This window comes from Sciurus carolinensis, chromosome 10, assembly GCF_902686445.1.
Source record: "Sciurus carolinensis chromosome 10, mSciCar1.2, whole genome shotgun sequence".
NCBI classification, from domain to species: domain Eukaryota; kingdom Metazoa; phylum Chordata; class Mammalia; order Rodentia; family Sciuridae; genus Sciurus; species Sciurus carolinensis.
The window spans coordinates 62,071,911-62,098,998 of record NC_062222.1 but is presented as its reverse complement, the minus strand read 5'-3'; the positions used below and the strand labels follow the sequence as shown (position 1 = coordinate 62,098,998).

The following is a 27,088-nucleotide window of genomic DNA, read 5'->3' as shown; positions in this document are numbered from 1 at the left end:
TTGGGTTACAGAGCCTCAATGCAATCAGTGAATTAAACACCTGATGGAATTAATTGAGAGGTAACTGAAGGCAGGTGGGGTGTGGCTGGAGAAGTTGGGGCATTGAGGGCATGGCTTTGGGGTATATATTTGTTTCTGGTGAGTGGAGTAGCTCTCTCTGCTTCCCCATCATCATGTGAGCTGCTTCCCTCTGCCACATTCTTCCACCATGATGTCCTTCCTCACTTTGAGCCCCAAGGAAGTGGAGCCAGCAGTCTATGGACTGAGATCTCTGAAACCGTGAGCCCCCAAATAAACCTTTCCTCCTCTATAACTGTGCTGGTTGGGTCTTTTGGTCACAATGCCGAAAAAACTAAATGAAATAATACCCATGTTTACTATATTACTAGTCACAATAGCTAAGATATGGAATCATCCAAGGTGCCTGTCAATAGATTCATGGATAAAGAAAATAAGATACACACACATAGTGGAGTATTATTCTGTCATAAAGAAGAATGAAATTCTATTGTTTGCAGCAAAATGGATGGAACTGGAGGGCATCATTTTAAGAGAAATTAGCCAGACCAAAGAAGTCCTGTAAGTTGAAGAGAGACTATATGGGAATGGGAAGGGGACTGGGGAGAGAGGAAGAGAGAAGGGTAAGGATAGAAGGGAAGATGGATCACAATGGAATGATTGCACAATTTATGCATGTATAGAAATGTCACAATGAAACCCATTAATTTGTAAAATTAATATGCATAATAAAGAGAAGTTCAGAGCCCAAGGACCAGAAGCTGTCTTTATCTGAGGTACTCTGTTGTTTCATAAAAGGGAGGGTTTGGGGACAGGTGAAGGATTCAGAATGACGATAGGGAGAGGAAGAAATCAAAGAGATGAGAATCCTGCACCACTCGGGCCATATTCCAGTGTTCCTCCTGGAGCCTCTCACCTGCTGACCCTCCATACTTCTCTGGTCTTTGCTCTTACAAAGCACTCTGTCTATACAGAAGGTCTTGCTTGGGAAACTCTCTGCCTCCCCAAAAAGGAAGTCTCCACCCTCTGCCCTGCCTGATGTCATTCCAATGTCAGACTTCCGCTTGTTCTTCTAAGGGCTTTCTACTGCCCTGAGAAAAGAGCAGTTCCAGGACCAAGGAGAGGAATGAAGACTAGCACTTCATCACTGGAATGTGGTTTCCTCAAAGAGAGCTGGGATCCCTGAATTACCTTCCCCATAACGTATACTTTAAAGTCATATGATCTAATCTATGAGAAATCCCTATTTCTTCCATTAAAGTTACTTGACCTTAATCTTTTTAAACTAATAAACCTGTATTATGGAGATAAAGGAATGTTTACCTCTTTCCTGAGCCTGCTTCCACTTGGATACTAAAGATGGCTCCCTGAGCTCTTCATAAACCAGACCATCTGAAGCTGAACTTCCCTGTTGACAGCAAGGAGTTCTGTTTACTTCTGCATATGCTCTTAATACCCTTGCATTTCATCCAGACTTTCGTTATGAACTTGTATCTGAGGAAAAGGAATACTAAAATGAGGAATGTGGTTTCTCAAAGAACAGCTGGCCATTGGCTATGCCACAATAGAAGGGTGGACAGCCTTTGGATGTTGCCTATTTCATTCTTCTCTAAGTAGAACACACACATTGTCTTCCTCCTCATTATCTAAATATCCTACTAGAAAAAAAAAATCTGAAATTAATTTTCTACAATAATGATACTACCAAAGGTGGCTATTCTCTTCTTGTTCTTGGTATTTATGTCTTCTTTAACTATTAAAATCATAAATTCTTTTACTTATGTTTTAATTATTTCAGTTGACAGAGTTAGTTGAGCAATTCTGTTTCATCTTGCTTCTGACATTTCAGTCGAAAATGACTCATTGGATAACCCACTTCCTTCTGTCTGCTTGGTTAGCTTTTAGGAGTAGACAGTCCACTTTGTTCCAGGTCTGATGTCTGCCAAAATCATAGTCTATAAACTCTTCCAAATACCTTTTTCATTCGTGTTTGTTTGGATTGTTTTTTACTTGCTTTGCTTCTGAATTTATTTATTTTACATACATGGCAAAATGCTTTGGCAAGCAATTCACTGACAAACCTTTCCCAGCTGATTTTGTTGCAAGGGAAATTCCCAAAGATCTCTTGGGGAAAAAATAGTTTTTTGTTTTTCGTGTTTTTTTTTTTAACCCAAAAATACTTCTGGCCATGATAAGTCACCCACCAAATGACTGATAATATATAATTAAAATCCCATTTTTTATGCAGTGCTAGTTAAATAGGAATCTGATTTTCTAAAAGTATTTTTCTGGTAAAGACTAACCAAAACAAATGAGCTTCATTGATGGCTGACTATTTTCCAGACCCAGTGCCTGGTTCTATGTTTCAATCATAAATTTTAACAAGTAATAAGAATCAGTAATACATATTCTAACAAGGTGTATAAAGAAGCAACATTTCATAACACAATGCTAAAATGTGAACATATGCTAAATGTTAGAGGACCACGGAAGAGACAGTGGAGTTTAGTCTTAAAGGGAAGGAATTCACCAGGTAGACAAGGAAGTTTCTTTTATGGAGAAAACACCCACCAAGGTGTGAAGATGTGATAAACCCAAAAATGAAGAAATGGTATGTTCAGTCTAATTGTGAACATAAATGGGGGAAATGGTTATTTTTAATAATGGAAATAAAAATACTTAAGAGAAATTTTTGAAGGATCTTGAAGGCTAAAAGAATTGGAAGCATTTTCTAAGGGCTCTGGGTTATATAAGACATATTTAAACTAAGCAGTAGTATGGTTAGATCTGCCCTAAATTACACATTTCCTGAGCATATGTGCTGTTCATGCAAAGAACATTTAAGTTGTGGTATGGAGGATGGATTAGCAGTGGGTTCAAGTAGAGACAGAGAAGACTTAGAAATGGGTAAGTAAAAATGGTTAGGATATTGGCAAAAACATTTTTTTAAAGATAATGGGCCACAGATTTTCAAGATTGGGAAAGTAAATGTACAGAATTTGATGACAGGTTGTATGAACAGGGAAGTTAGAATGAAAGACCATAAGTAAGGAAGAATGATTAGCTAAGAATGAACCTAATTGATAGGAAAATTAGGAAATGGTAATTCTAGAAACAAAGGGAATAGCAGGGAGCAAGTAAAATGGATAATAGTAATAATAAAATTAGTAATTGTGATCACTACTAATAGAGCACTTAGAGTGTTAATCACTAAGCAAAGTGTCTTACTTGCAGTATCTAATTCAAACTTCCAAATACCTCAGCATAAAATTATTATTTCATTCTGTTTGATAGGGAAAGAAATTGAACTTTGGAGAAAGAGTTTGTTCAACGATTGAAACATAAATTAAAGTTTCATGTCTTAAAACCCATACTCTTAGAAACTAAGAGGTTTCCCAGGACTGTGGACAGTACCTCTCAGGGACAAGCCTGCCTTACCTAACCACCCACTCTTGTTTTCCAACATTTTCACTTGCTTCTTGAATGTGAACAGCACATTCTCATTCTGCTAGCATGTTTTTCTTCTAAGTTTTAAATTTTGAATCACTTTTTATCCTAGAAAACCTGCTTCTTCCCTCTCTGCATAACAGCTGTCCACTGCTACAGCCAACGGACAGCAGTGGGCACTGGGTACTGGGTACTATGCTGGCTCTTTATGTGGTCGCTAGAGAGCCCTGGAGCCCTTGGTTGAGCCCTGGCAGTATCTGAGCATTGGCAGATGCTGTAATCAGTATCCAGAGGAGGACACTGGGGAGAGGAGGGGGAGAGAGGCCTGAGCTGAGTCGGAGGATGCTTGTCCTATACCCCTTTTAGTCTTTTTTCCACTGTCTCCTTTTGCCTGAAGTATCAAGGGCTAATCCTATCAGTCACATTTCATTTCTCTCCCTGACCCAAAGAAAAATCCCTTCTGATGTAATAACTTGAGTTGACTTGTTCTGTTCCATTAAAAATTGGATTAGACTTCCCCTTCCTGGGATGGAGCTGGCAGCTCATACTTGTCATTTGTTGGTGAGCATTCCCACAACCAAGCTCAATTTATTTTTTTAAAAGAAGATGATGGTGACATGGGACAGAGAGGTTTATGGGAGCTCTTCGAAAATTTTATATGGATAACATCTACTCTCTTGTAAAAGGAAAATAGGTTAAAATATGAATGAAAGTTCACTGCAGAGGGAAGAGTCTTCGGATTTTAACTGACAGTTTTAGAAATGTGAACATTTTTAGTGACACATTCATTGCAACATAATTACATTAATAAAAGTCATAACCTTCCTAAATAGTTCGCTATTAAGAAATTTATGACCATTAAGTATCATAGAATCATTCAACGTTGTACTTAGAAGGGAAACCAAATATTGTTCAGTTCTACTCCAATGCATGAATCTCCTCTTCACAAAGGTCATAAAGGGTCATCCTGCCTCTGCCAGGAAAAAAAAAAAATTCCACAAAGAGAAATTCACTAGAAATCATTAAATGTGGCATTATTTAATCACCATCATCATAAGCACAAATGGACAATGGGGACTTTGGTTAGAGACTGTAATGATAGGTTCTCTCCTGATTCTGAGGAGGACACTTATTCTCTCCACTTTAGAAAAGAAAAAAATCTAAGGTTTAGAGGAGCACCTAACAAAGCACAGTTCACAAATAACAGATATGCTTGACTTTAAATCTACTGTACCCAATATAAATGCTGTCAGTTATATTTAAGACCATTACATATATCAAAATTAGTTTTAAATGCTTGGAGAGGTTTAAATGTTTATTCTTGTGTAAAGAGTTTTAAATCAGCCTAGGTCTATTTAAATTGATAAAATTTATTTCCACGGCATTTACCTAAATTGCCAGTTTCTTGATGTATGTAATATTCATATAAATAGCTACATGATGCTTATCTAATCTCTCTCAGCATTGTTTCATGCCCATAGGTTGATATCAGTTTGATGGGGGAGCAGAATGGGAAATAAAAGAATCAACTCATTGGAAAAACAAGTCTGATTAGTGTGACAAAGGGTTTGCTTTTTTTTTTTTTTTTTTTTTTTTGCCATTTACCACTTATAGTCACATACTTTCATTTTTCACTCCGTGTGAACAAGTGACCCGGGTAAGTGTCTGAGGGGGGTTCAGGTTTAATAGATTGACAGAGTGAGCATTCATTGAGTGGTGTGTGGGTTATAGTGAGAAAAATAGAGTATATTTTGAGTGTATTCACAGATAGCTCTATTTTGAAATATTCTAGATTCCCCCATTCCTTCTGTAACCTGGGAGTACATTGCCTATGGTTAGAAAGAGATATTGATATTCACGTGGTAAATTAATTTGTGTCTTAGGTGCTTATGGATGATTCCAGGATTGTTTTGCATTTTAAAGCAGTGATTGGCCCTATTTAAATAATATTCACTCAGCATTTGACCTTCTGATACAACGTTTGAGGATTACAGTTTGTAGAATAACCTAATAGAATCCTTTTAATGGCTCATAACATAGGCTATCACATTTCTGCTCTTCTTACTCTAAAATCTTAATAGCCTGAAAAAAAAAACCAAGATGGCTGCTCATGATAGGCACTCCTTTTCTATGCTGGGCTCCTAAAACAGCCTTCTCTTTCTATAATAAGCTGTTTGTGTTCACTTCATTTTGCTTCAGTCATTTTATTTTTGTCACCTTTGGTTCTGTCTTTGGTGTGCTACAATGGAACGACACTGAATCCGACAAGCTGTAATTTTTATTGCAGGCATGTCTCAAGGCAAATTTATACACTGAACTTCATATCAGAAACTACTAGAGGGAACATGCCTTTGTTCTAAATTACAAAATGCTCTGCTGTTCTAAACTTGAAGCATGTTAAAAATAAGCTGCCTGTTTTCTGACATCAGGAACTTCATATAGGAAATACATTAAGATATTCCTTTAAAATTTTATTGTATACAAAACGGATTCACCAACTAAACTGGTGATAGTATAAATCTATATTCAGGTTTTAAAACTAATATTTAAGGTGAAGCTATAATACAGAAATCTGTTTATATTAAAGATTTGCCAGGCATGGTGGTGTGTGCCTATAATCTCATTATGTGGGTAGACTGAGACAGGAGGATCGCAAGTTCAAAGCCAGCCACAGCCACTTAGCGAGGCCCTCAATAACTAAGTGATATAGATCAGTAGTAAAGCACCCCTGGGTTAAATTCCTAGTACAAAAAAAAAAAAAAATCCCAACATTTGCTTTCTGTTTTCATGGAAGACTAAGCGAAAATATTAATTTATTGAACAGCATTTTACTGGTGTGATTATTTGTGCAAACCACTTGTATTTTCAAATACAGGAAAAAAATTCACCATAAACTTAAAATCTCACCTTTGCCAAATTGAAGTCTCCTGACAATTATAATCAAGACTCCTTGCCAGAACTCCCAAGCATCAGGTGGTTGATCATATGCTCATAGGGTTTCTGGTGAACCATAACATGAACCTTCAAGTTCTATATAGTGCTGTGTCCAACTCTTTCACCTTGAGTCTTGCATTTATAGAAATTGAGTGAATGGATCTGTTATAACCTGTATAGATATGTTTTATTTCTTCTTTCTGTGTTACCATTTTAGAGTACCTTCAACTACACAGTGGGAAATATGTTGAAAATATTGTGTTTTTAATACAGCTTTACTCCCATTGCTAGATAAGCAATAAATGAGCAGTAATTAGCAGCAAATTGTTCTTTTAAAACAAAATTCTTATTGTTACAATATCACCAAGATAATTACAGTATGTCCCAGAAATAAATACCCTGTCACTCTAGCATTAAGTTGTATTCTAGCTACATGCGGCTCAGTTTTTTCTTGCTTTTGCCCTGTTATTCTACTCATTTGTACTGTCACTAGTTATCTTTCGAAAATGCAAGAATTCATTTAATAGTTGTAGAATATTCCAGAAAATTCTTCTCATCAAATAATACTTTTTAAATGCATCATTTACACAACAAATAGGTAAAGCAAAAAAGAAATTATCATGGCAGTAGTTTCCTTGGAGTAAATAATATGTATAAACAACACAAAATTCAACACAATGTAGATTAAGTTTTGCTGAAAGTCATAGTTAGAAATTGGCACAAATATGCCTCTAACAAATAGGGCCTATAATTTATTGTTTGCAACACAATTTTGCACATGATGGAGATTAGTGAACTTAAGAATATTCCCTATTCTTTTGTCTAATGCATGTGTTGGTTTTAAAGACCCTCAGGAAATCATTAGTTAACTCCATTTAGAAACAAAACAAAGGTCAGAGGTATACATTACTTTTGATTCATGGTTCATGGTTATGGAGTACCTAGTGCATTTTTTCTTGTTCAAAATATGGTATAGTGTTCCAAAGCATCTGTTCCCATTCCTAGAAGTTAGTTTGAAGCATGCCAGCATCTGATTTTGAACACTATGCCAAAGACACTTTTATGTCAGTCATTAAGGTCAGTCACATACACGAATTCAGGAGTGGTAACAGGTTCTCCAAATCAGAAATTACAGAGTGGCTCTGTAACCCAAAGTTAAGGAAACTGTCCATCAAACTAGAGATGGATAACCTGGGACAATTAAATGCCATCTCTAACTCAAAGATAGATTTGAAAATCCTGGATCATTATCCTGAAACCAAGAAAGCTAAAAACATATTCTGCTTCCAGGAATATGAAAATTATCCTATTTGAATACAAATAGAAGTCTCTCTCTCTCTATCCTTCTGTCCATCCCTCCCTCCCTTCCTCCCTCTGCCTACTACTACTACTACTACTACTACACACACACACACACACACACACACACACACACACAATCAATATAAACACCTCCCTCTCCCTATTACTACTACTACTACTATACACACACACACATACACACACAATCAATATAAACATATACAAACAAAAACCACAGAGCAAATATTGCAAGAGAAATACAGAAATAATAGTAAGCATCTTGCATTTGAAACACTGTGGCCTTAGGGCCAGACAGATCTACATTTTAATCCTAGTTCTAAACCTCACTGATTTTGCACTCTAAGTTACTTATTCTCTCAATCTAAAGGTTTGCTCATCAATGACATGGGGAACACTGTTCTGAATGTGAGGCATTGCTATAAGGATAATACATGTCAATTGCATGACCTGTACAATAGCCACTCCATAAATAATGACTAATTGTTAAACATAAACTTTATTTAAAAACACATTGTTTACATAAAATGTAATTATTTTCTAAAACTATTAAAGGCTTGCCCCCTAGAAGAACATAGGCCTAATGCTTATAATTTACATAAAATTAACTACTAAATTATTTATAATTACATGGCAATCGAATTTAATTTGTGATCATTTTAATGGGATTACTGGATTTCTTTTTCCCCCAGTAACAGTTCACCAAAACAGCACTGCAGATTAAATTGCAAAATGCAGATTAAATTTTGCTGAAAGTCATAGTTAAAAAATTTGCATCTCTCCTTCAATAATGACTATTTTGTCTCATAATTTGCTACAATACACCCTAACATCAGTACTCCTTATACATTTCATCTCTATTAAAAAACAACAAAATAAGCAAAACAATTTTTAAATCTATCTTCTTATGTATTGCCCTTTTGTTTTTTAAATTTTACTTTCACTTGAAAATAATCACTATGTCCTCTTGTCTCTCTTCTCTCCAAATAATCAAGGTCTCTTCAGGACCTTTCCAAGCAAACAGACATCCCCTATGGCACAGTCCTGGACTCTGCAGTATATGAGCATGTCCGCATGAAGGGATTGAATCCTTTTGAGAGGGACAGCATGTACTCCCAAATGTGGCGTATGATCAACCGAAGCAATGGATCAGAGAACAATGTCCTGGAGTCCCAAGCAGGCATTCAAAAGGTATTGGCCATGGTTTTTTATTAATAGTCTTTACATACTATCTTCCACATTGGAATTGCTAAGTAGGAATTTATTTCTTGTTTCTGTTAACTCTTACAGAAAGTTTTCAGTTAAATTATAGCTTGTATTGATTTAAAGAAGGTTTTGAAGCAATTCAGTGCACCAGGAGAGGAATCCAAAGTCTTCTGTAGTGTCTAACAGATCCATTTCCCGTGGAATTCTAGAACTAAAAAGCATGCACTGGTATTTTGTTCTGAAAAGGATTAAGGAATTACAAACATGAAGACTAAAAAAGTTTTTACAGGGCGGGGGAGATAGCTCAGTCGGTAGAGTGCTTGCCTTGCAAGTACAAGGCCCTGGGTTTGATCCCCAGCACCAAAAAAAAAAAAAAAAAAAAAAAGTTTTTACAAATTCCTTTCCATATATCATTTATTTATCCAGTTCTTTTAAATGACTCAGTGTATTTTCTACACTGCATGTTTTTAGATTAAAACTTTATCTTGTGATTATGTGAAGCTATTTCAAAGCAAAATTTAATTTTGTCAACAAATAATGTGCCTATAAATGTCTGTTTCTATTTCCAAGTGTGAAAAATCTTTATATACATCTTATATTTCTATAACTGTCATTTAGAAATAATAGGAAAAAAAGGCTTAGAAAGGCTTTTCTCCTTTTTTGAAAAAGCTAATTTTTATTCTGGACTGTAGTTTATTTACATGAATATTGAGGCTGTCCAGGTCCTATCAACCTCTGTGTGAGAACTGAATGGTTTTTGCTTAAAATTGTCCCCAGGTGCTAACTTATTGAAAGTCAGTGTGATGCCCATTCAACAAATAATTATGGAATGAATGAATGAATGAATGTCAATAATAGCAGCAATAGTGTTCTACACTTTCCCTCTATGATCTTCTGCAGCAGAATAATTGGGCCCCAAGTAAAATTACCCATCCATAGGCTTACTCTCAGCCCTCCATGTGCTGTCCCCATATCTGCTATCACTGTTTCCTTGGCCACTAAAGTCAGCCCAGTAATTCTGCAGTTACCACATTAATGCCATTAGTTTGACAACTGACAATGCTAAGGTAAACCTCTCTCTAAGTACTAACAATACCTTTAAGGAAGTGAATATCCTTGAGATGTTAGCAATGGCCTTTAACGCTTTTCCCTCATTATACAAATCCCAGTTTCCCAGGGCCCAGGAATTTATCCTAATATGTTTCTTTATTATTTTTCTCGTGAGGACCATTGGCTCCAGGAAGTTCACAGGGTGTCCTTAGTAAAGTGGAGGGTAAGAAGGATAGATCGGGTGGGTGAATGAACATGTTTATAGGGGACAAGGAAGAGAAGGAGGACATTTTAGAATGTGGATGAATTTCAGCTCCAGAATGACAATGCTAAACGGTTTAGGGGAAAGTTGTTTTCTTTCTTTATACTGTCTAATGCTAAAAAGAAAATTTCTCCTTGAGGATTAGTATAAATAGTAATTCGAAGTTTATATTTCAATTCCATTTCAAGAGCCAAATCTCCCCATGCCTAATAATCTCTTTCTTTACTATATCATTCCAGAGATATTTCATTTTCTTTTCTTTTGCTAGACATCTATAGCCTAACTAAAATATTTTTTGAAAGCATACATATTCACTCATTCATTAATTTATTCATTCATCAAATATTTACTAAGTACCAATTATGTACCAGACACTGACCTAGGAACTGGAGATAAATTCATCAACAGAAATAAGCACTAGATTCATGAAATAGTCTGTAAGGAAAATAAAAGGGAAGTGAAACATGAATAAACAAATGTTTAAAATTATGATAAATACTATAAAAATGTTAAAAAACATAAGATTTGCAAGCACATTGACCTGACTTTGAATCCAGCTCATTTTTTTTTTTTAAATAAAATGTGTAAACATGACTAGCTATGTAGTGTGTCTGGACCTTCAGAGTTTCATCATGATGGTAAGAATTCCTAATTCACCCAGCTTTTGTCAAGGTTAATTAAGCTAATATATCTATAGTATTTAGTGAAACAGTATGATCATAGCCATAAACCTTCCATAAGATGGTTCTGAAGATTACCTTAGACATGTATTTGTGAGAGATTGGTAACTACAAAGCTTTATTGCTCAGTATTTCCTAGTGTTAACTTAAAATTATGACATAATAAAAAGAAAAATGGAGTGAAAGTAGTGAAGAACAATTTCTATCTCATGATAATATGCTGATAAAAAAGGGCTAATAAGTTTAAAACTAAAAAATTAAGGCCTCAAATATTTGTTATACCATCTTTCTTCTGTTTTCTGATTTACTAGCAGTCTGGTGAAGAATGCCCTTATACCTTTAACAGAAAATATCTCAGTGAAATTTGTTTGTATTATATATTTCTTTCACCCCAGGCAGAGGCAGCTGAAAATTGATTGAGCAGAGACTAGGTCACAATAATGAAATGTACTTTGGTTCAGTTTGCAAGGTTTTGACCAACTTCAAAATTAAAAAACAAAACCAACCAACAAACAAACTATAACCTCCTCACCTGCTAAGCTCACTGGAGGTTCATGAAATTGAGAACTCTAACATATGAAGTGTGACTGGATTCTTCGAGCAACTCAAATTGGACACCTCACAAAGCAGCTTCCTGTTCTCTATCATTGATTTCTAATTTGTGCAGGCAGAAAAGACTTCAGAGGTCTTCTAGGTCAACATTCCACAAAAGGCTAAACTTATTCTACAGTATCTTTGACAGGAATCCACACATATAGTAACTGCCTTCCAGGAAAACCTGTACCACTGTGAAACAGCCCTCATGATCTGTAACTTGAAAGAGATCTCATTAATGTCTCAGGCTGTGCTTGTTTTTAATTGTGTTACTACTCTCATTAAGTTCCTCTTACTTAAAGGTGGATCCTGATTCCATCTAACATCTTTGTTCCTCTGGTACCAAGAAAATCTGTATAAATGAGCATTAAGTAGATGAGTCCTGACTTACTATTCTTGTGAGACACTCACCGGTACTGAACAATCCTAATTAAGCTACAACAAATTTGTTTCTATCTTGCTCTGCCTAGGACCTTTTACATAAATACAAAAAGTATGATTTGAGTAATGTAACAGAATTTTTTCAAACATTCAACAATTATTTACCAGGCATCTTCTATGTGCTAGGGTTTAGTCACTGGGGTGAACAGAAATGTAAACAAGTGCCTTCATGGTGTTTACATTCTAACCATGGTAGCAGACAATAAACAAAGTTGATAAAGGATATTGTACCTTCAGTAGTGAGAAGTGTTAAGGAGAAAAAGTACAAGAAGAGGGAGGTAGGGAATATGGAGAAGCAGGATGTTCTGCTTTATTAGATCAAGTGGCCAGGAAAGGTTTCACTGAGAAAGTGACATTTGAACAAAAACTTAAAGCAAGGTGGCAGGGCGCAGGTGGAGTACAGTATATCTGGTTGAAATGTTTCCAGACAGAGTGTCAACTAGCGCAAAGGCTTGAAGTGGGAGCTTTCCAGAATGTTCCAAGACTCTGAAGGAGGCCAGTGTGGATACAGTTATAAGGGATAATATCAGACATATCAGAAACTCAGAGAGGTGGAGGGTTAGAATGTTAAGAGGAGACAACTCATGTAGGGTCTTTCTCCTCAAAGTGTGACCCTATGAACTAGCAGCATCAGTTTAACCTGAGGGCTTTTTAGAAGTGCAGACTCTTAAGCCACTACCACAGCCATTCTGAATGTGGATCTCATTTGACAAGATCTGAAGACGATTCATATGCATGTTAAAGTTTTATTTGTAAATCAAGGCTGTATAAAACAGTCTAAGTTAGCTTTTACTCTGTGTGGGATGTCATTATGCTTTGGATCTGGACTGTCCCCTGAGAAGCTCGTGTGTTAGGCAATGTAGCAGTTTTCAGAGGTGAAATGATTGAATAGTGGGGACTGTAACATCATCAGTCTACTTGATGGATTATTTATTTGAATGGATTACTTGGTAGTAACTGTATGCAGGTGGGATGTGACTAGGGGAAGTAGGTCACTGGGGGTGTGACCTGGGGATACCTCTATCTCTGACCCCTTCCTGTGCCTATCTCTGCTTCCTGCCTGCACAAGCTGAGCAGCTTTTCTCCACCTCATCCTTCTATCATGAGATTTCTGCCTTGGAGCCAGTTGACTATGACTTAAATTTTCTGAAACCAGGAGCCAAAATAAATCTTCCCTACTTTAAGTTGTTCGTGTCAAGTATTTTGGTCATAGCCACAAGAAGTTAACTAACAGAAATGAATCTTTAAGAGGTTTTGAAGAGAAGAATAACATGATCTGACTCATATTTTGGCAAATCATATGACTATTGCATTGAGAAAAACTTATGGTGGCAACATGGGAGATGGAAACGAGTTAGGGGGCTGCGCTAGTGACTCAGCAACATTCTGAAATTGTACCACCAAAGTCCATTCCTGTTAACACCCAAATACATCTTAGAATGCTACAAATTTAAGTAGTGACTGGCATTAGGTCATTGATGGAATTTAGTCTGTCACCTTATTTTATAAGGGACTTGGACATAAAACAATTTCTGAGAGTGGATGGAGAAATTTCCAGATCACAGGTAAGGATTACACTAGGAATGAAGGATCTGAAACAACACTGAAACAAAAAAGTCCTTCATTATTATGAGGGCTATATTAATTTCCTGGAAATCCATTATAACTCAGGTGGTAAAGAACAAACCATTCTAGAAACTTGGCGATGAATACCACTAGGGAAGTTGAGAAAAATTAAGATTGGTAGGATTAGAACTCCCATCCTAGCCAGAGGATCACAGTGTTTTAAGTAAATAATACTAAAAAGTCTATGGTAACAGGAAAATGAGTGGTAGTGCCCATAGTAATGGTATTTAATCAGAAGAATGGCATCAATTTGTAAGCTCAAGAGCAGTATTGTATGAGGAATACCATTACTAGGGGGAACAGGTAAGGTTCAGAGAGGACAGTAAGCCAAACCACTGAACCCAGCACCAATCATATTCAGAAAACCACAATATAGAAATGGAAGCCAAAACAAAAGATTGAATAATATGGACCAGTATCAGGGGTTTTGAAAGACAGCCAGACCCTATAAACTGTTAAGTCTACCCCAGTTTTATTCAGCTTTGGCTGAAAAACTAGATAAAATGGACCTTCTATCTTACAAACTCATTCAACACACAATCACCTGTTATTTACCAGATATTGTTCAAGACACTGAAAAGGACAACCAAACAAGCAAAGTCTCTGTGCTATCACAGATTGTAGTGTAATAAAGAGAAGACAACAGACAAGCACATAAACATATGCTTTATAGAATGATTAGAAAAATAAGAATAAAAGGGACCAGATGCAGGAATATCACATACAAAATGGTCAAGGAAGGCTTCTTTGAAAACAGCAAAATTTGAGTAGAGACCTGAAGGTTGACAGGGTGTGAGACATGCAGTAGTGGGGAGAGAGAGGGAACAGGAGGTGCTCCAGGCAGAGTGAAGTTCACTTTAAAATTCCTGAGGCAGAGGCCAAGTTGGCATGGTGAAGAATGTCAAGGCCAATGTGGCTGGAACAGGGTTCACAGAGAGGGTTTGGGGTTTTAGGGCAGAGGCACAGAAGATCAGATCAGAATGAGAGGTGTCAGGATGGAAGCTATTAAAATTGCTGATGCTTTGAACTGCACTAAAGTTCCAGTTGTATCATAACTGGGAAGTGGAAGGAATGGAATTTCCCATTCAAATGATTCAGAATCACTGATACATAATATTCTGTGAGCCTTTTTTTTTTTTTTTTTTTGGCAGGGGGGTGGTAGGGAGGATTGAACTAGGGGGCATTTGACCAGTGAGCCACATCCCCAGCCCTATTTTTAGTATTTAATTTAGAAACAGGTCTCAGTGAGTTGCTTAATGCCTCACTTTTGCTGAGTCTGGCTTTGAACTTGAGATATTCCTGCCTCAGCCTCCCAAGTCACTGGGATTACAGGCGTGCACCACCGTGCCTGGCTCTTAATAACCTTTACTCGGAGATTGTGAACCAGTGCAGGGGTTTTGAGTGATATGATCTAACACTTTTTAAAGGTTTACTCTGGTGCTATGTGGAGACCAGGGCGGGTAGAGGGTGGGAACAGGGAGACCAGTAAGGAGACCACTGCAATATCCAAGTGAGACTCAGTGATGATTGGCCCTTAGTGGTAATGTCAGAAGTGGTGACAAATGACTGAATTAGAACATATTTTGAAGGTAGCTCTGATTTTCTGAAAGATCATAAATGGAATGTGAAAAAAAAAGTAATTGACATCAAGGTCAATGTCTTTGGACTAAGGTGCTGGAAGAATGAAATTGTCACTCACTGAAATTGGGAAAACTAAGTTTAAAACAGGTTTAAGAAGGCAAATGAAAATTTGTCCTTAATGTGGTAATTAATAAGAAATGCTTTATTAAGTTATCTGATTGGTATTTATAGGCATAAGGCTGAATGAAGTAACCAAGAATGTGAGTATATCTAGAGAACAAAGATGTCCTAAGACTGATTCTAGGACAGTCTCATATTTAAAGGAAGGCAAGATAGAAAGGGGGTGAGGGACGGATCCACTCTTGAGACAGGAGAAAAAGCAAGAGTGGGTTTAGAAGCAAATGGAAAAAAAAAAGCGTGTCAAAAAGTTTGAAGGATCCACAATCTGTCAAATGATGCTCATGAATCAAGTATGAGGAAGATTGAGAACTAATCCTTGATTTGATAACCAGCAGCCACTAGCCACCAGTGACCTTGGCAAGAACAAATCCAGTACAAGACAAGGATAAGAAATCAGAATTAAATTGGAGAGAAAAAAGAATTGGAAAGGGAGTGAACATTATGAGAATGGACAACTTTTTCAATGGAGTTTTATTCTAAGAAATGCTGACTAATGAGAAGGATTCCTGGAATTGGATGTAGACTTTGGGGAAAATTTTTAGTGAAAGAAGACATACACAATATCTATATATTGAAGGTCTGATAAAGATAGGTAAATTCATGATGTAGGAGAAATACAGGAGAACTACTGGAAACCTTGGGTAGGAGATAAGTCCTGGGATCTAATACACAGGTGAAGAGTTTGGACTTAGAAGCACAGTTCATCTGTATTGGTCAACTTTTTTGCTGCTATGACTAAAAGGATCTGACCAGCACAACCGAAGAGGAGAAAAGGTTTATTTGAGGGCTCACAGTTTCAGAGGCCTTGGTCCATAGAAGGCCAGCTCCATTCTTCAGGGCTTAATGTGAGGCAGAACATCATGGTGGAAGAATGTGGCAGAGAGAGGCAGCTCACATCATCACAAAGCAGAGAGAGAGAGAGAGACTCCACTTTCCGGATACAAAATATATACCCCATAGCCATGCCCCAATTCCCACCTCCTCCAGCCACACTCTACCACTTCAGTTATTCCATCAGGGATCAATTCACTGATTGTGTTAAGACTCTAACAACCCAATCATTTCTCCTCTGAACCTTCTGCATTGTCTCACATGTGAACTTTTGGGGGATACTTCACATTCAAACCATAACACCATCCATAGTAGAGGGGGAAAGGGAGAGCATGTGTACATGCATGCAGATAGCGTGGAAATGTGATAGGGTAGCAGGAGTGTATGGAGGCTCATCATCAAAGTCTAAGCAGCAGGACAGAAAATCTGGAGACTCAGTGTGGGGTGGTAATTCTGGGAAATGGGAGAAAAGTAGACTAGGGGTCTTCTAAGATAGGCCTAAGTGCTCTCTTACAATTGGTCATGACCAATTGGCATGATTGTGAGTTTTTCTCTAGCCTGAGTGACAAAAGTCAGCAGAGTAGATTTCACTAGAATTGTTGTTTACCAGGTACATATGATAGAGGACAACAAAGTTGAGTCTATACCAAAAAAGTGATGATTATTATGGATCATGGAATCTAATCTATGTAAAAGGAAGCAATGGCACAAGGGTGGTTGAAGATACCAAATGGATGGCAAGAACAGTGGATTTTAAACCCGAATGGAATTGGAGAAATATTGGAGTCAGTGAGCCAGAATAGTAGAATTAGAAGTAATATGAAGGTAGTTCTGAGATGCCATATTTGAAATTGAGATAATGAAGAGTCCAGTTATTGAAGATGATCAGACATGGGAATAGGTGGCTGAGACAAAAGAAAAGACAAGCTCTTTGGAGAAGAGGAAGACAAGAGATTGATAGTCAAGTACTGGAGAAGGATTTTCTATGTGAAGAATCAAATCACCAAGAACAAACTGTTTGTATTTGGAAAGAGTGACAGTAAACCAAGTGATAAAATTGAGCAGTGCTGGAGGAAAGGCACAATGTCAGCTGTCACTGCCAGACTGAGTAGCAGGTAGTATAGTCTGATAACAGGAACTTCAAAGCTAGAGGACTTTAGAGACAAGGGTCTTCAAGTGGTTTGAGTGGCAAAAAGGACACCCATTCCTAATCCATCCCAGACAGCACAAATGTTGTAGCAAAGAAAAATAGACACCATTTGAGAAGACCATAGGAACAGTACCAGTGATGTAGAACAGATGAGACCGGATACCCTAGGAATTTTCAGGAAGCAGGTTTATTTAAGCTGCAGTGGTCCAGAAGGGCTAAGCTTAAAAATGTCTGAACCCCAAGTCTGGAAATTCTTTCAGATTTATACTCAGTTGGGTGGTTGGTTACATATCAGTGGGTGGGAATTTAACAGTTACTCTTTGTCCCATATTCTTAGGCTAGACAGACAGTCTGCAAACCTGGCATTCACAAGAAAGAAGCTTCAAACCACTTTGAGCTCTCTGCAGAACTCCTGTGAAATCCTGTTGATACTCTGTAAAAGTCTTTCTGACAAGTGGAGAAGCTTAATTATGTGTGGGGGTACCTGGTGCACTTCATCAGAGCAGAAGCAGGTTGTAGTTAGCAAAAGAACATAAATTAAAAAAAAAAAGGAGACTGTAGGTAAGCTGATTGCTTGTATTAGTTTGCTTGAGACAATCTCAATTTTTCCAGTTGCTTCAGCATTATTCACTGCACCCACTTTTTCTCCCAAGAGTGTTCCCATTAGAAAAAAAAAAGTTATTTAGTGATATAACGAAATATAGTGATGTCCCTAGAGCAAAGTGGAAGAATCTGGAGGTTGGATAGAAATAAGAAAATTGATCAAAATCGGAGGATGTGCAAATCCATAGCAATGAAATATATATAAGTAGTGACCTGGAAACCTTGGATTTTGCATGATGGTGGGCATTTGGGATATAGGATCAATATGGGCTGTAGGATGTAGGCAGACAGGTTGATGAGTATATGAGTGTGCGGTGGTGGTGTACATGTTAGCAAGAGCATACTGAGGCATGAGGCCCCTCTTCATTCCAATGGCAGGTGAAAGCCTGGCTCACAGCAGTCTTACTAGCAGCTGGGAAACTTGAGGACGTTGCTTCCCACAGCTCAGTGAGGCTTGACTTGACTTGAGGATAAGCACTTATCAAGTTAGATAAAGGAAAAAAAGGCCATGAGTTGAAAACAGATTTCAACTGTGACACAGTTTCACAAATAGTTATTTCTGGTCTTAGGTACCTCAAACCCTGAACTGCACTGGCCATATCCTCTTTTCAGGTTGTTCCACCCCCACTCCTCTTAGAGCATCAGTTGGCATTGAGTAAAAATGCCGAAGTAGATGATAATTAATGAGCCTGCAGCAGGAGGCTGTAAGAACTAACCTGAGCTTCAAGGAGCAATTTGGTAATAAACTGACAGGGTGCCTGACCTTAAAATGTGGGTTAGGCCCTTATTACAGAAAAGAATAATCAAACTGAACCCTGCTTGGGGGAAAAAACAAAACAAAATACTAAATAGCTCTGGGCTATGAAAATGCCAAGCCTGAGCTTGCAGAGCAGTGGGCTTGGTGTGTTTTCTACATTTGCCCTTTTGCCAAATGATTCCAACAAACAATATATTATTCACTTTAGCACTTCACCCTGTAGCTGGGAGTTCACCTCCCACTGGTATGTTTTCTGCTCTCCAGAAATCAGAGTTTTAGGTCTATGTCACTGATAACACAATGAAAGAAGAGACCTGCGCCAGCAGGAGAGCAAAAAGACACAGAGATAATTTCCAACGTGCCTGCTACTGCATTTCTAATGCCTGAAGTTGAGTGGTAGGGTTTTTTTCTCAATATTATTGGTTTTTAAAGCCTGTCTCCTTAATAATCATCCTCATGGATATTTGAAATCAAAATCAGTCAGATGTTTCCAAAGAGAGGAGAGATCTAGTGCCATAAACTTCTTAGGCGGTCATAAGTATCTTAAGTTTGAATATGTCAGGTTTAAAGTGCACAAAGCATAATATAAATAAACATTTTTTCAAGATTTCCAGTTACACACACACACACACACACACACACACACACACACACACCCTCTTTGATTCTATATACCAGAAAGGGTATTGATGAAAATAATGATGTATTTTGTATATGTAAAGACGACAATACCAGATGATACTACCAACCTACTACTGACAGAGCATGTACTTTTAAGTTTGTTGTTTTTACAGTGGGAAAAAATGTATTTTTAAGTCCATGGTGAAAGCCAGGTCTGCTGTAATTCTTGTTTTTTTACCCAGATTCATTTCTAATTCATCCATTCATTTGCTCATTCCTTTAATAACAAACATTTATTCAGTGGCTGTTAAGTAAATTGCAGAATAATTGCTACCAAAAAGAGATTTGAACAAGATACAGTGAGAACTCAGAGAAAGGGGTTTAGCCTAGCCTGGGGAATGAGAGTAGTTCAGGTCAGTGAAGACTTTGTAGAAGAAGTGGTGTTGAACTTAGAATAAGGAGGATTTAATTAAGTCAAACGGAGATAGCAATTAGTGGGTAGGGAGGAAACAGCCTGAACAAAGGCATGAAGGTGAGCAGATCACAGCAGATCACAGCATGTGCAAGAAACTAAAAGGAATTAGAGAATAAGGTGCACAATAAGGTGACGAGGGAGGGAGGTGCCGCCTATGCCTGTGGAACTGAGACACATACTGGGCCATGTATCATCTGAACTTACTAATTGGACATTAATCACATAATTCTGACTAAATGAGCAGAAATGTGAAAAGAATAACCAAAATATTTGAAAAGAAATTTCTGGATTGAAAAGAACATATAGATACTTTGAACCTCAGTTTTCTTTCATATTTTTTAAACTGTGGAAATGGAATTGATGAATTATAAGATTTTTTTTCTGGAACATTAATTAGTGAGTATTAGGATCCTGATTTCAAACTGTTGAATCACCATGTGAGAGAAGTACACTCAGGATAACTGCAGAAGCCCCTGGCAGCCATACCAAGCCTCTGCTGTTAGTTCTGGTAAAACACACATCTAAACTTTCACACAGAAAAAAATTTCTGAAGGAATTTTAAATTTGGATTTCCCCAGGATGGAGAAGAATGAATAGGTATATCTTTGATTCCTGGTGGTTCCATTATATTTACAAACTTCTTTATCCAAGAAATATATTAAATGGTGCATTATTTTTATTTAGTTCTTATATAAAGACTACTTCCTAAATCAGAAAATTCACATACATTTCTAAAAATTTCTGTTGGAAAAATATAATACAAAAAATTAAAAATCATAATCCTCCAAGAATTTTAAAAGCTGTTCAACTCTAGCCATTCAGATTTACCCACAGTCAACCTTTCTTGCCTTTATCTTTTTAAATTTCTTTCATAAACATCTTTCAGGTTTGTATATACTATTCATACTTTTTAAAATACCCTCAAGATATTCCATGAACTTTGAATATTTATCAGATCACTGTTCTTTGGATATTTATTTTCTCCTAAAAACAGCAATAATGAACATACATTTTCATATATCTATATTTTCTTATCAATACAGCCCCAAAATTGTGTTTTTTGACTTAAAGGGCATGTGCAAATGCACAGATTTAATAACTATTCTCAACATAGTCTCTAAAAACATGCCAGTTTCTACTTCTATCAATAAATTAAGAGTGTCTCTACTCCCTACTTTCTTCAAAATTTGTCAGATTTAAATGGTATTATTCTTCTTCTACTTGATTCAAAATGATGAATGAAACATCTCTCATTTTAATATTCATCTTTCTGATAGTTAATAAAAGGGAACAAATTTTAAACGTGTATTTTTTGTCCATCATCTATCTATTGGCAAATATTTGGATCCTTTTCTTTGGATTAAATAAATTGTAATACCTCCTTATAAAATATTGATCCAGGCCAGGTGCAGTGACACATGCCTGTAATCCAGCAGCTCTGGAGGCTGAGGCAGAAGGATTGCAACTTAGCAAGACCCTGTCTCAAAATTTTTTTAAAAAGTATATACACGCACACGCACACCTGTGAGTTGGAGATAATTACTCAGAAGTTAAGCGCCCCAGAGTTCAATCCTTGGTATCAAAAAATAAAATAAACTATTGATAAAGAAGTAGTACTTTGTCATTTTGTTACTCCTCCCCTACCCTTAAGGCACTTCTATTTTCATCCATGTCCACATCTATATTTACACAATGGGAAGCAAGCACCACTAGGTCAGGTGCTACTGTAAATCCACATGCCCAAGTATACACTTCATAAGACATTTCTTTTGCCAGCCAGTATTTTCGAAGAACAGCATTTACTTCACCAAAAATAGAAAAAGATAAATTATTTTGTAAATGTCTTTCTAAGCAATTCACTGTTTGCTATCCTCCACTTTATCCCTAAGACTATGTACAAAGGCAAGAGTTTTATAACATTTAGTTCCCCAGTAGATGATCTATACTGAGAGGGCTCAGATTTTTGAAAAGTTTTTCAGTGGACATTTTCTAATGAAGGTGTTGGATTTTCCTGCCCGTGGCTTTGTTTCCCTGGTGTGAGCTTCAGGCATTTAACATAGTTTGAATGTTTAGTATCTCTTTTCTTTGGTGATAGAATTAGAAACCTAGATAGGTTCCTTTTGTATCCTGAGGGCCATAACCCCCAGATGCCTTTTTATACCATCGAAAGGGCCTTTCCTCTCCTCTAACTCTGATTTATAAATATTCTGTATTCTACTGTGATATTCTTCAACTGCTGAATTCAGTTTTCTTGACTAAAGCATGAATTCCAAGATTACTAGCATATCTTTCTGCTTTACTATTTCCCAGATTCATTGTCATTTGGAACACTAAATCTTCTGATTACAAATTCCACCTTTCTTGCTAAATATCCATAACTGTTATTTTCCTTATTTTAAATCAATATGTTTTGCAAAATCCTTTATGGCTCTGCAATATGGTAACAACTTAGCTTGAGAAATAACAAAATAAATAAAGTTTGAATGCCTAGATTGTATTTTGGGACAATAAGTATATTATAATAAAAAAAATCATACTTATGTTTGGTAAAAAATAGCCTGCTTCCTCAATTTTACCTTTATGTCCTCTATTACACGTAATATCAAATAGTGGAATCTAAGTACAAAATGGGTTTTAAAAATTTCATAACTAAGGCTAGAGCTTCTCTATTTAAATCATAAGGAATTGGTTTGTAATATAATCAGAGTATATCACATAACATTTTCATATAACGTTCAACATAAATTTTTATTGAAAGGTTTTATTTTTTAAATTGTGTTGTAAAGTACATGTAACGTAAAATTTCCATCTGATCATGTGTACAGCTTTGTAATATTAAGTACATTCACATTGTTGTGCAAACATCACCACCTTCTATCTCCAGAACTCTTTTCACCTTGCAAAACTAAAACTCTGTACCCATTAAAAAGTATTGCCCCATCCTTCCAGCCGCCCATCTGCCAGCAACACCATTCTGTCTCTATGAATTTCACTAGTCTAGGTATCTCAAATAAGTAAAATCATACAGTATTTGCCCTTTTGCAACTGGCTTGTCTCACTTAACATAATGCCCTGAAGGTTCTCTCATGGTCTTACACATGTCAAGGTTGCCTTCCATTATGAATAATATTTGAATAATATTCTACTGTATGTTTATACTACATTTTGCTTATCCATTCATCATGAATGGACACTTAGGTTGCTCCCACCTCTTGGCTATTTTGAATAATATTTCTATGAATATTGGCATACACATATCTATTAGAATCCCTGCTTTCAATTCTTTGCATCTTTATATCCAGAAAATTACTGGATCATATGGTAATCCTATTTTTAAGTTTTCTGATGAATTGCTATACTGTTTTCCATAGTGGCTGCAGTATTTTATATTCATACAAAGAGAACACAGAGTTCCAATTTTTCCACATTTTCACCAATATTTATTGTTTTTATCTATTTATTTCAATCATAACCACTCTAAAGTTTATGAGATGACAAATCAATAGATTTATGTTTTATTTTAATATTATTCTTTTATTGGCTAAAAATCTTGCCTTACTATCATCTCCAAAATTTTCTTCAGTAGAAATTGGAATGAGCTTGCATATCATAAAAAAAAATCCAGCATTCCTGAGAGGTAAGATACAATTCAGCCTGCAGAAGCACTCCCCAGTAGCGAGTCTCAAAGGCAGTAGAGACCAACAACCTAACAACCCCAATAAGAGAAGCAAGTCAGAATGAGAACAAGATGTGAATAGTTTAACAAAACATAACAAAATCCAAGTTATTCTGACAAACTTGATTGAGAATTTATTTTCTTAAATTTTTCTGGGAAAGTTTATCTGTGGCAATTACCCATTGCTACTCCACCAAATCATCACAATTTAAAGCTGACAGGAAATGTGGGTATCTTCCAGATTAATCATTTTATTTTTAGATGAGAAATTATACCTAAAAAGGTTAAGTGGTTTACCTAAGGCCTTTCGACTAATTAGTATCAAGATTTATTTATACACCCCACATCTCTTAATTCCCTTTACTTGCTCTTTCCACCACAATTATAGAATATGTCTCTAATGTCTTCCCAAAGTTAATTAAAATTCATATCACAATTTGAGTGGTTCTCAAATTGTAGAAGATATTAAGAATTACCTAAAAAGACTTTTTGAAATGCTTATTCTAAAACTCCAAACTCAAATATTAAGATTCACTGAATTAGGGGTGGTGTCCCAAGAACTAAATTAAAAAGCAACCTGGGTGCTTCTGATGAAGACCGTTCTCAGAGTATCTTCTGAGAATTATTCTTTCAAGCATTATTTAAAAGCCCTTGTCCTAGACCAGTGATCTGAAAAATATGAACCTAGAACCAGCAGTATCAGCACCACCTGGAAATCATGAGAAATGCCAATTCTTAGACTTCTCCCAAATCTTTCTAACCAGACTTTTCAGTTGAGACCTGGAAATTGTGTTAACAAGTTCTTCAGGTAATCCTGATGTACCTAAAATCAGAGACCCAGGGGCATAGGCTGTTTATTCTAAGCAAGCAACTCTATTGCCTTGCAACTGAGGCTTTAGGAATCTAGAGCCTTGGGTACATCTAGGTAATCTAAAATCTTTTATCACCCTACTGATACGGCCAGACTATATTATATATAGTATAATAATATAATATAAATATAAATGCATACATGCATGCTTCCCTAGAATGTTTCAACAAAACCCTCCCTATCTTTGCTCCTTATATGCAATTGATCAAAAAGTAGAAGTAAAGTGAGGGAAACATCAAGTGGCAAGTGCCGCTTCCCTCATTGTGACAGCATTTATTTTTTAGGAGGAAAACAACACTTATCTGCTTGCCACACATCTCCACCTGTATGCCCTGCCAGTGCCCCTGCCAGCCATATGTCTAACACTGAACTAATTATCTTTCTTTGCAAGTTGATGCTTATCTTTCCATGTTCTTTTATTCTGTTAAAAGCACCAATGCCCTCCCTATTATTCAGGCTGGAAATTGAGGAGTCACTTTTATTGCCTTCATCTTTCTTACCAGAGTGAATTAATTGCTTTAACTATCAATCCTGCCTCGGCAGCATTTCTCTCATGTATTCCCTCCTTTCCCTTTCTACTTCCAATTTAGTCATTCATGTCATTATTACTACTCTCCTGGACTAAAGAAATAACTAACTAATTGGCCCCCTTCTGCAAATTAATCTTCCCTCAACATGGTACTGATAGTAATCCATCTTTGCTCAAAAACTTTTAAATGTCCCATTTTATCTCCAATGCAAATTGTTTATTATAGCATTCAAAGGTCTCCACCATTTGACATTATTCTTTCTTTCAGCCTTTATTTACTCATTCTTTATTTTCATTAAAAAAAAAGATACTGAAACCAATTCTGTGATAGTCATTATTCTAGGTATCTTTTTTTCCCCTTTCCCATGCCTTGCACTCCATTATGCTTTACCTTCCTCAACATGCTTACATATCAGGTGTTGCTGACTTCCTTCCCATCATCAGGAATTCACTTCTCCCACTGCTTCTTTCTCTGCCCATTGGCTATTTATTTTCAAGTTCTGTATTAGTTATTACCACGAAGTCTTGCCAATTCTTTCCTAAAATATTTACTTTTTCCTTTATTCTTTTCATCTATCCCTCCTCACATCTGCTCTCATTTTAACATTTTATTTGTCCATATCGTTTCACCTTCCAGACCTGTATGCTGTTTTGAGTCAAGAGCCATACCTGATTCATCAGTATGTCCCTATTCCTTTATGTCTCATATAAACTCAGTGTTTTGTAATTCTAGAGTGAATCAAATTTTCAGCTTTATTTCTAATCTTTCTTTCCAACTTTTTCTTTAACAGAAATCAATCTCAGATTATTCATGAATTCAAACTCCCTGCATTTCTAAGCCTGAGTCCTCAAAGAACATTCCTCCTAAGGAGACCAGATATTTATGTATTTTTTTCTTAATAGTACAACCCATTCACTGGATGCTACTACCTACTCACTAACTTTATAGGCTGTCAGAAAAACTATTTATAAATAGAGTAAGTTTCAATGCTTTTCAACCTATGGATGATCTCAGTCTCATGTGTTATGTAACAAAGACTTGTGACTTTGATTAAGGGAGTTTGGCATGGAATTCTGTTTCAAGGTTAACAAAATGATCTGTTATACATACTTGTTTTATGTTGCTGTCTGGAAAGCTGGGAAACAAGCAGAAAGACAGAGCAGAGCCAAAACTAGAGCCAAACAAGTTTGGAACTTGTCTCAGGTATATAATTTAATGGGACACACAAAAAAACTCAGTAATCATGATATATAGGTAGAATCAGCATTGCTTATCTTTCCTTTCCAAAGATTGACAAACCCGGTCTATATTCAGAATTTTGATATTTTATCATGTATTTTTGCATTCATTGTGATTTTTAAAGAATGCTTCATTAAAATATTATTTATTTATTCTTGGTCCACCCTTCAATTTTGAACCCAATGCAAGTGCTTTACCTAAACTAGACCGTGAAAAGGAGGCAGAAGACAAAATAGAAAAGAAAGAAGAAAGGAAAACAGGGAAGATAAAATGCATGAAGGTAGACAAATAGCCTTTACTGGATATTTTTAATTAGATTGATAAAGATACACAAAAACAAGTATGATGAATGATTCTGCTAACATTTGTGTAAATCAATGATGTGTACTTGTATGTAGTGTGTATCTGATATATGGATGTACATTTTTATCAAATTAACTATTTTATTCCTATATATTACCATTGATTATTATGTTCATTGGATTAGCCAGGAATGTTGGTTCCCAATTTTGTTTATTCTTCCATATCTATGCTAAATTTTTCTCTGAAGGAATTATTCGTAAATTTTGTGACTTAATTTAGAGAATTTACCAGTTAATCTGACAATTTCCAAATCATGCTTTCTGAAATGTTTCTTAAAAAATCCAAGATAATATATTCAGCTTAAGCTTACATTGTTTAGGTTTTAAGGGGAGATGAAAGGGAATTTGGATTCAAAATTCCCTGCTAATTAGTCATACAGCCTAGTCATCATCCTGAGAAATTACCAGATGAATTCTGCAAAATATAGCACATAATATATAACTTACCCTAACAGGGAAAATATAAACTAAAATATGAGGAAAAAAATAAAAAGAACTTAGAATCAATAAACTTGAGATACTCAATGAATATGTATATTTTAATCTCCTTAGCTTCCTTTTTTTAACTTTAAAAATGGAAGGCTCTGTATTGTAAAAAATGTAGTTTATTGTTAAAGAGTGGGAGATGGCCATT

General features: G+C 36.2%; 1 protein-coding gene across 1 annotated transcript in view; it reads left to right on the top strand.

The window, feature by feature from the left end:
• The window catches only part of Grid2 (glutamate ionotropic receptor delta type subunit 2), a 1,421,540-nt gene that overhangs the window by 1,200,621 nt on the left and 193,831 nt on the right, over positions 1 to 27,088 (top strand). Inside the window, exon 13 of the mRNA XM_047565820.1 lies at positions 8,715 to 8,910. Within this exon, the coding sequence (XP_047421776.1) occupies positions 8,715 to 8,910 (196 nt within the window). The remainder of the gene's footprint in view (positions 1 to 8,714; positions 8,911 to 27,088) is intronic.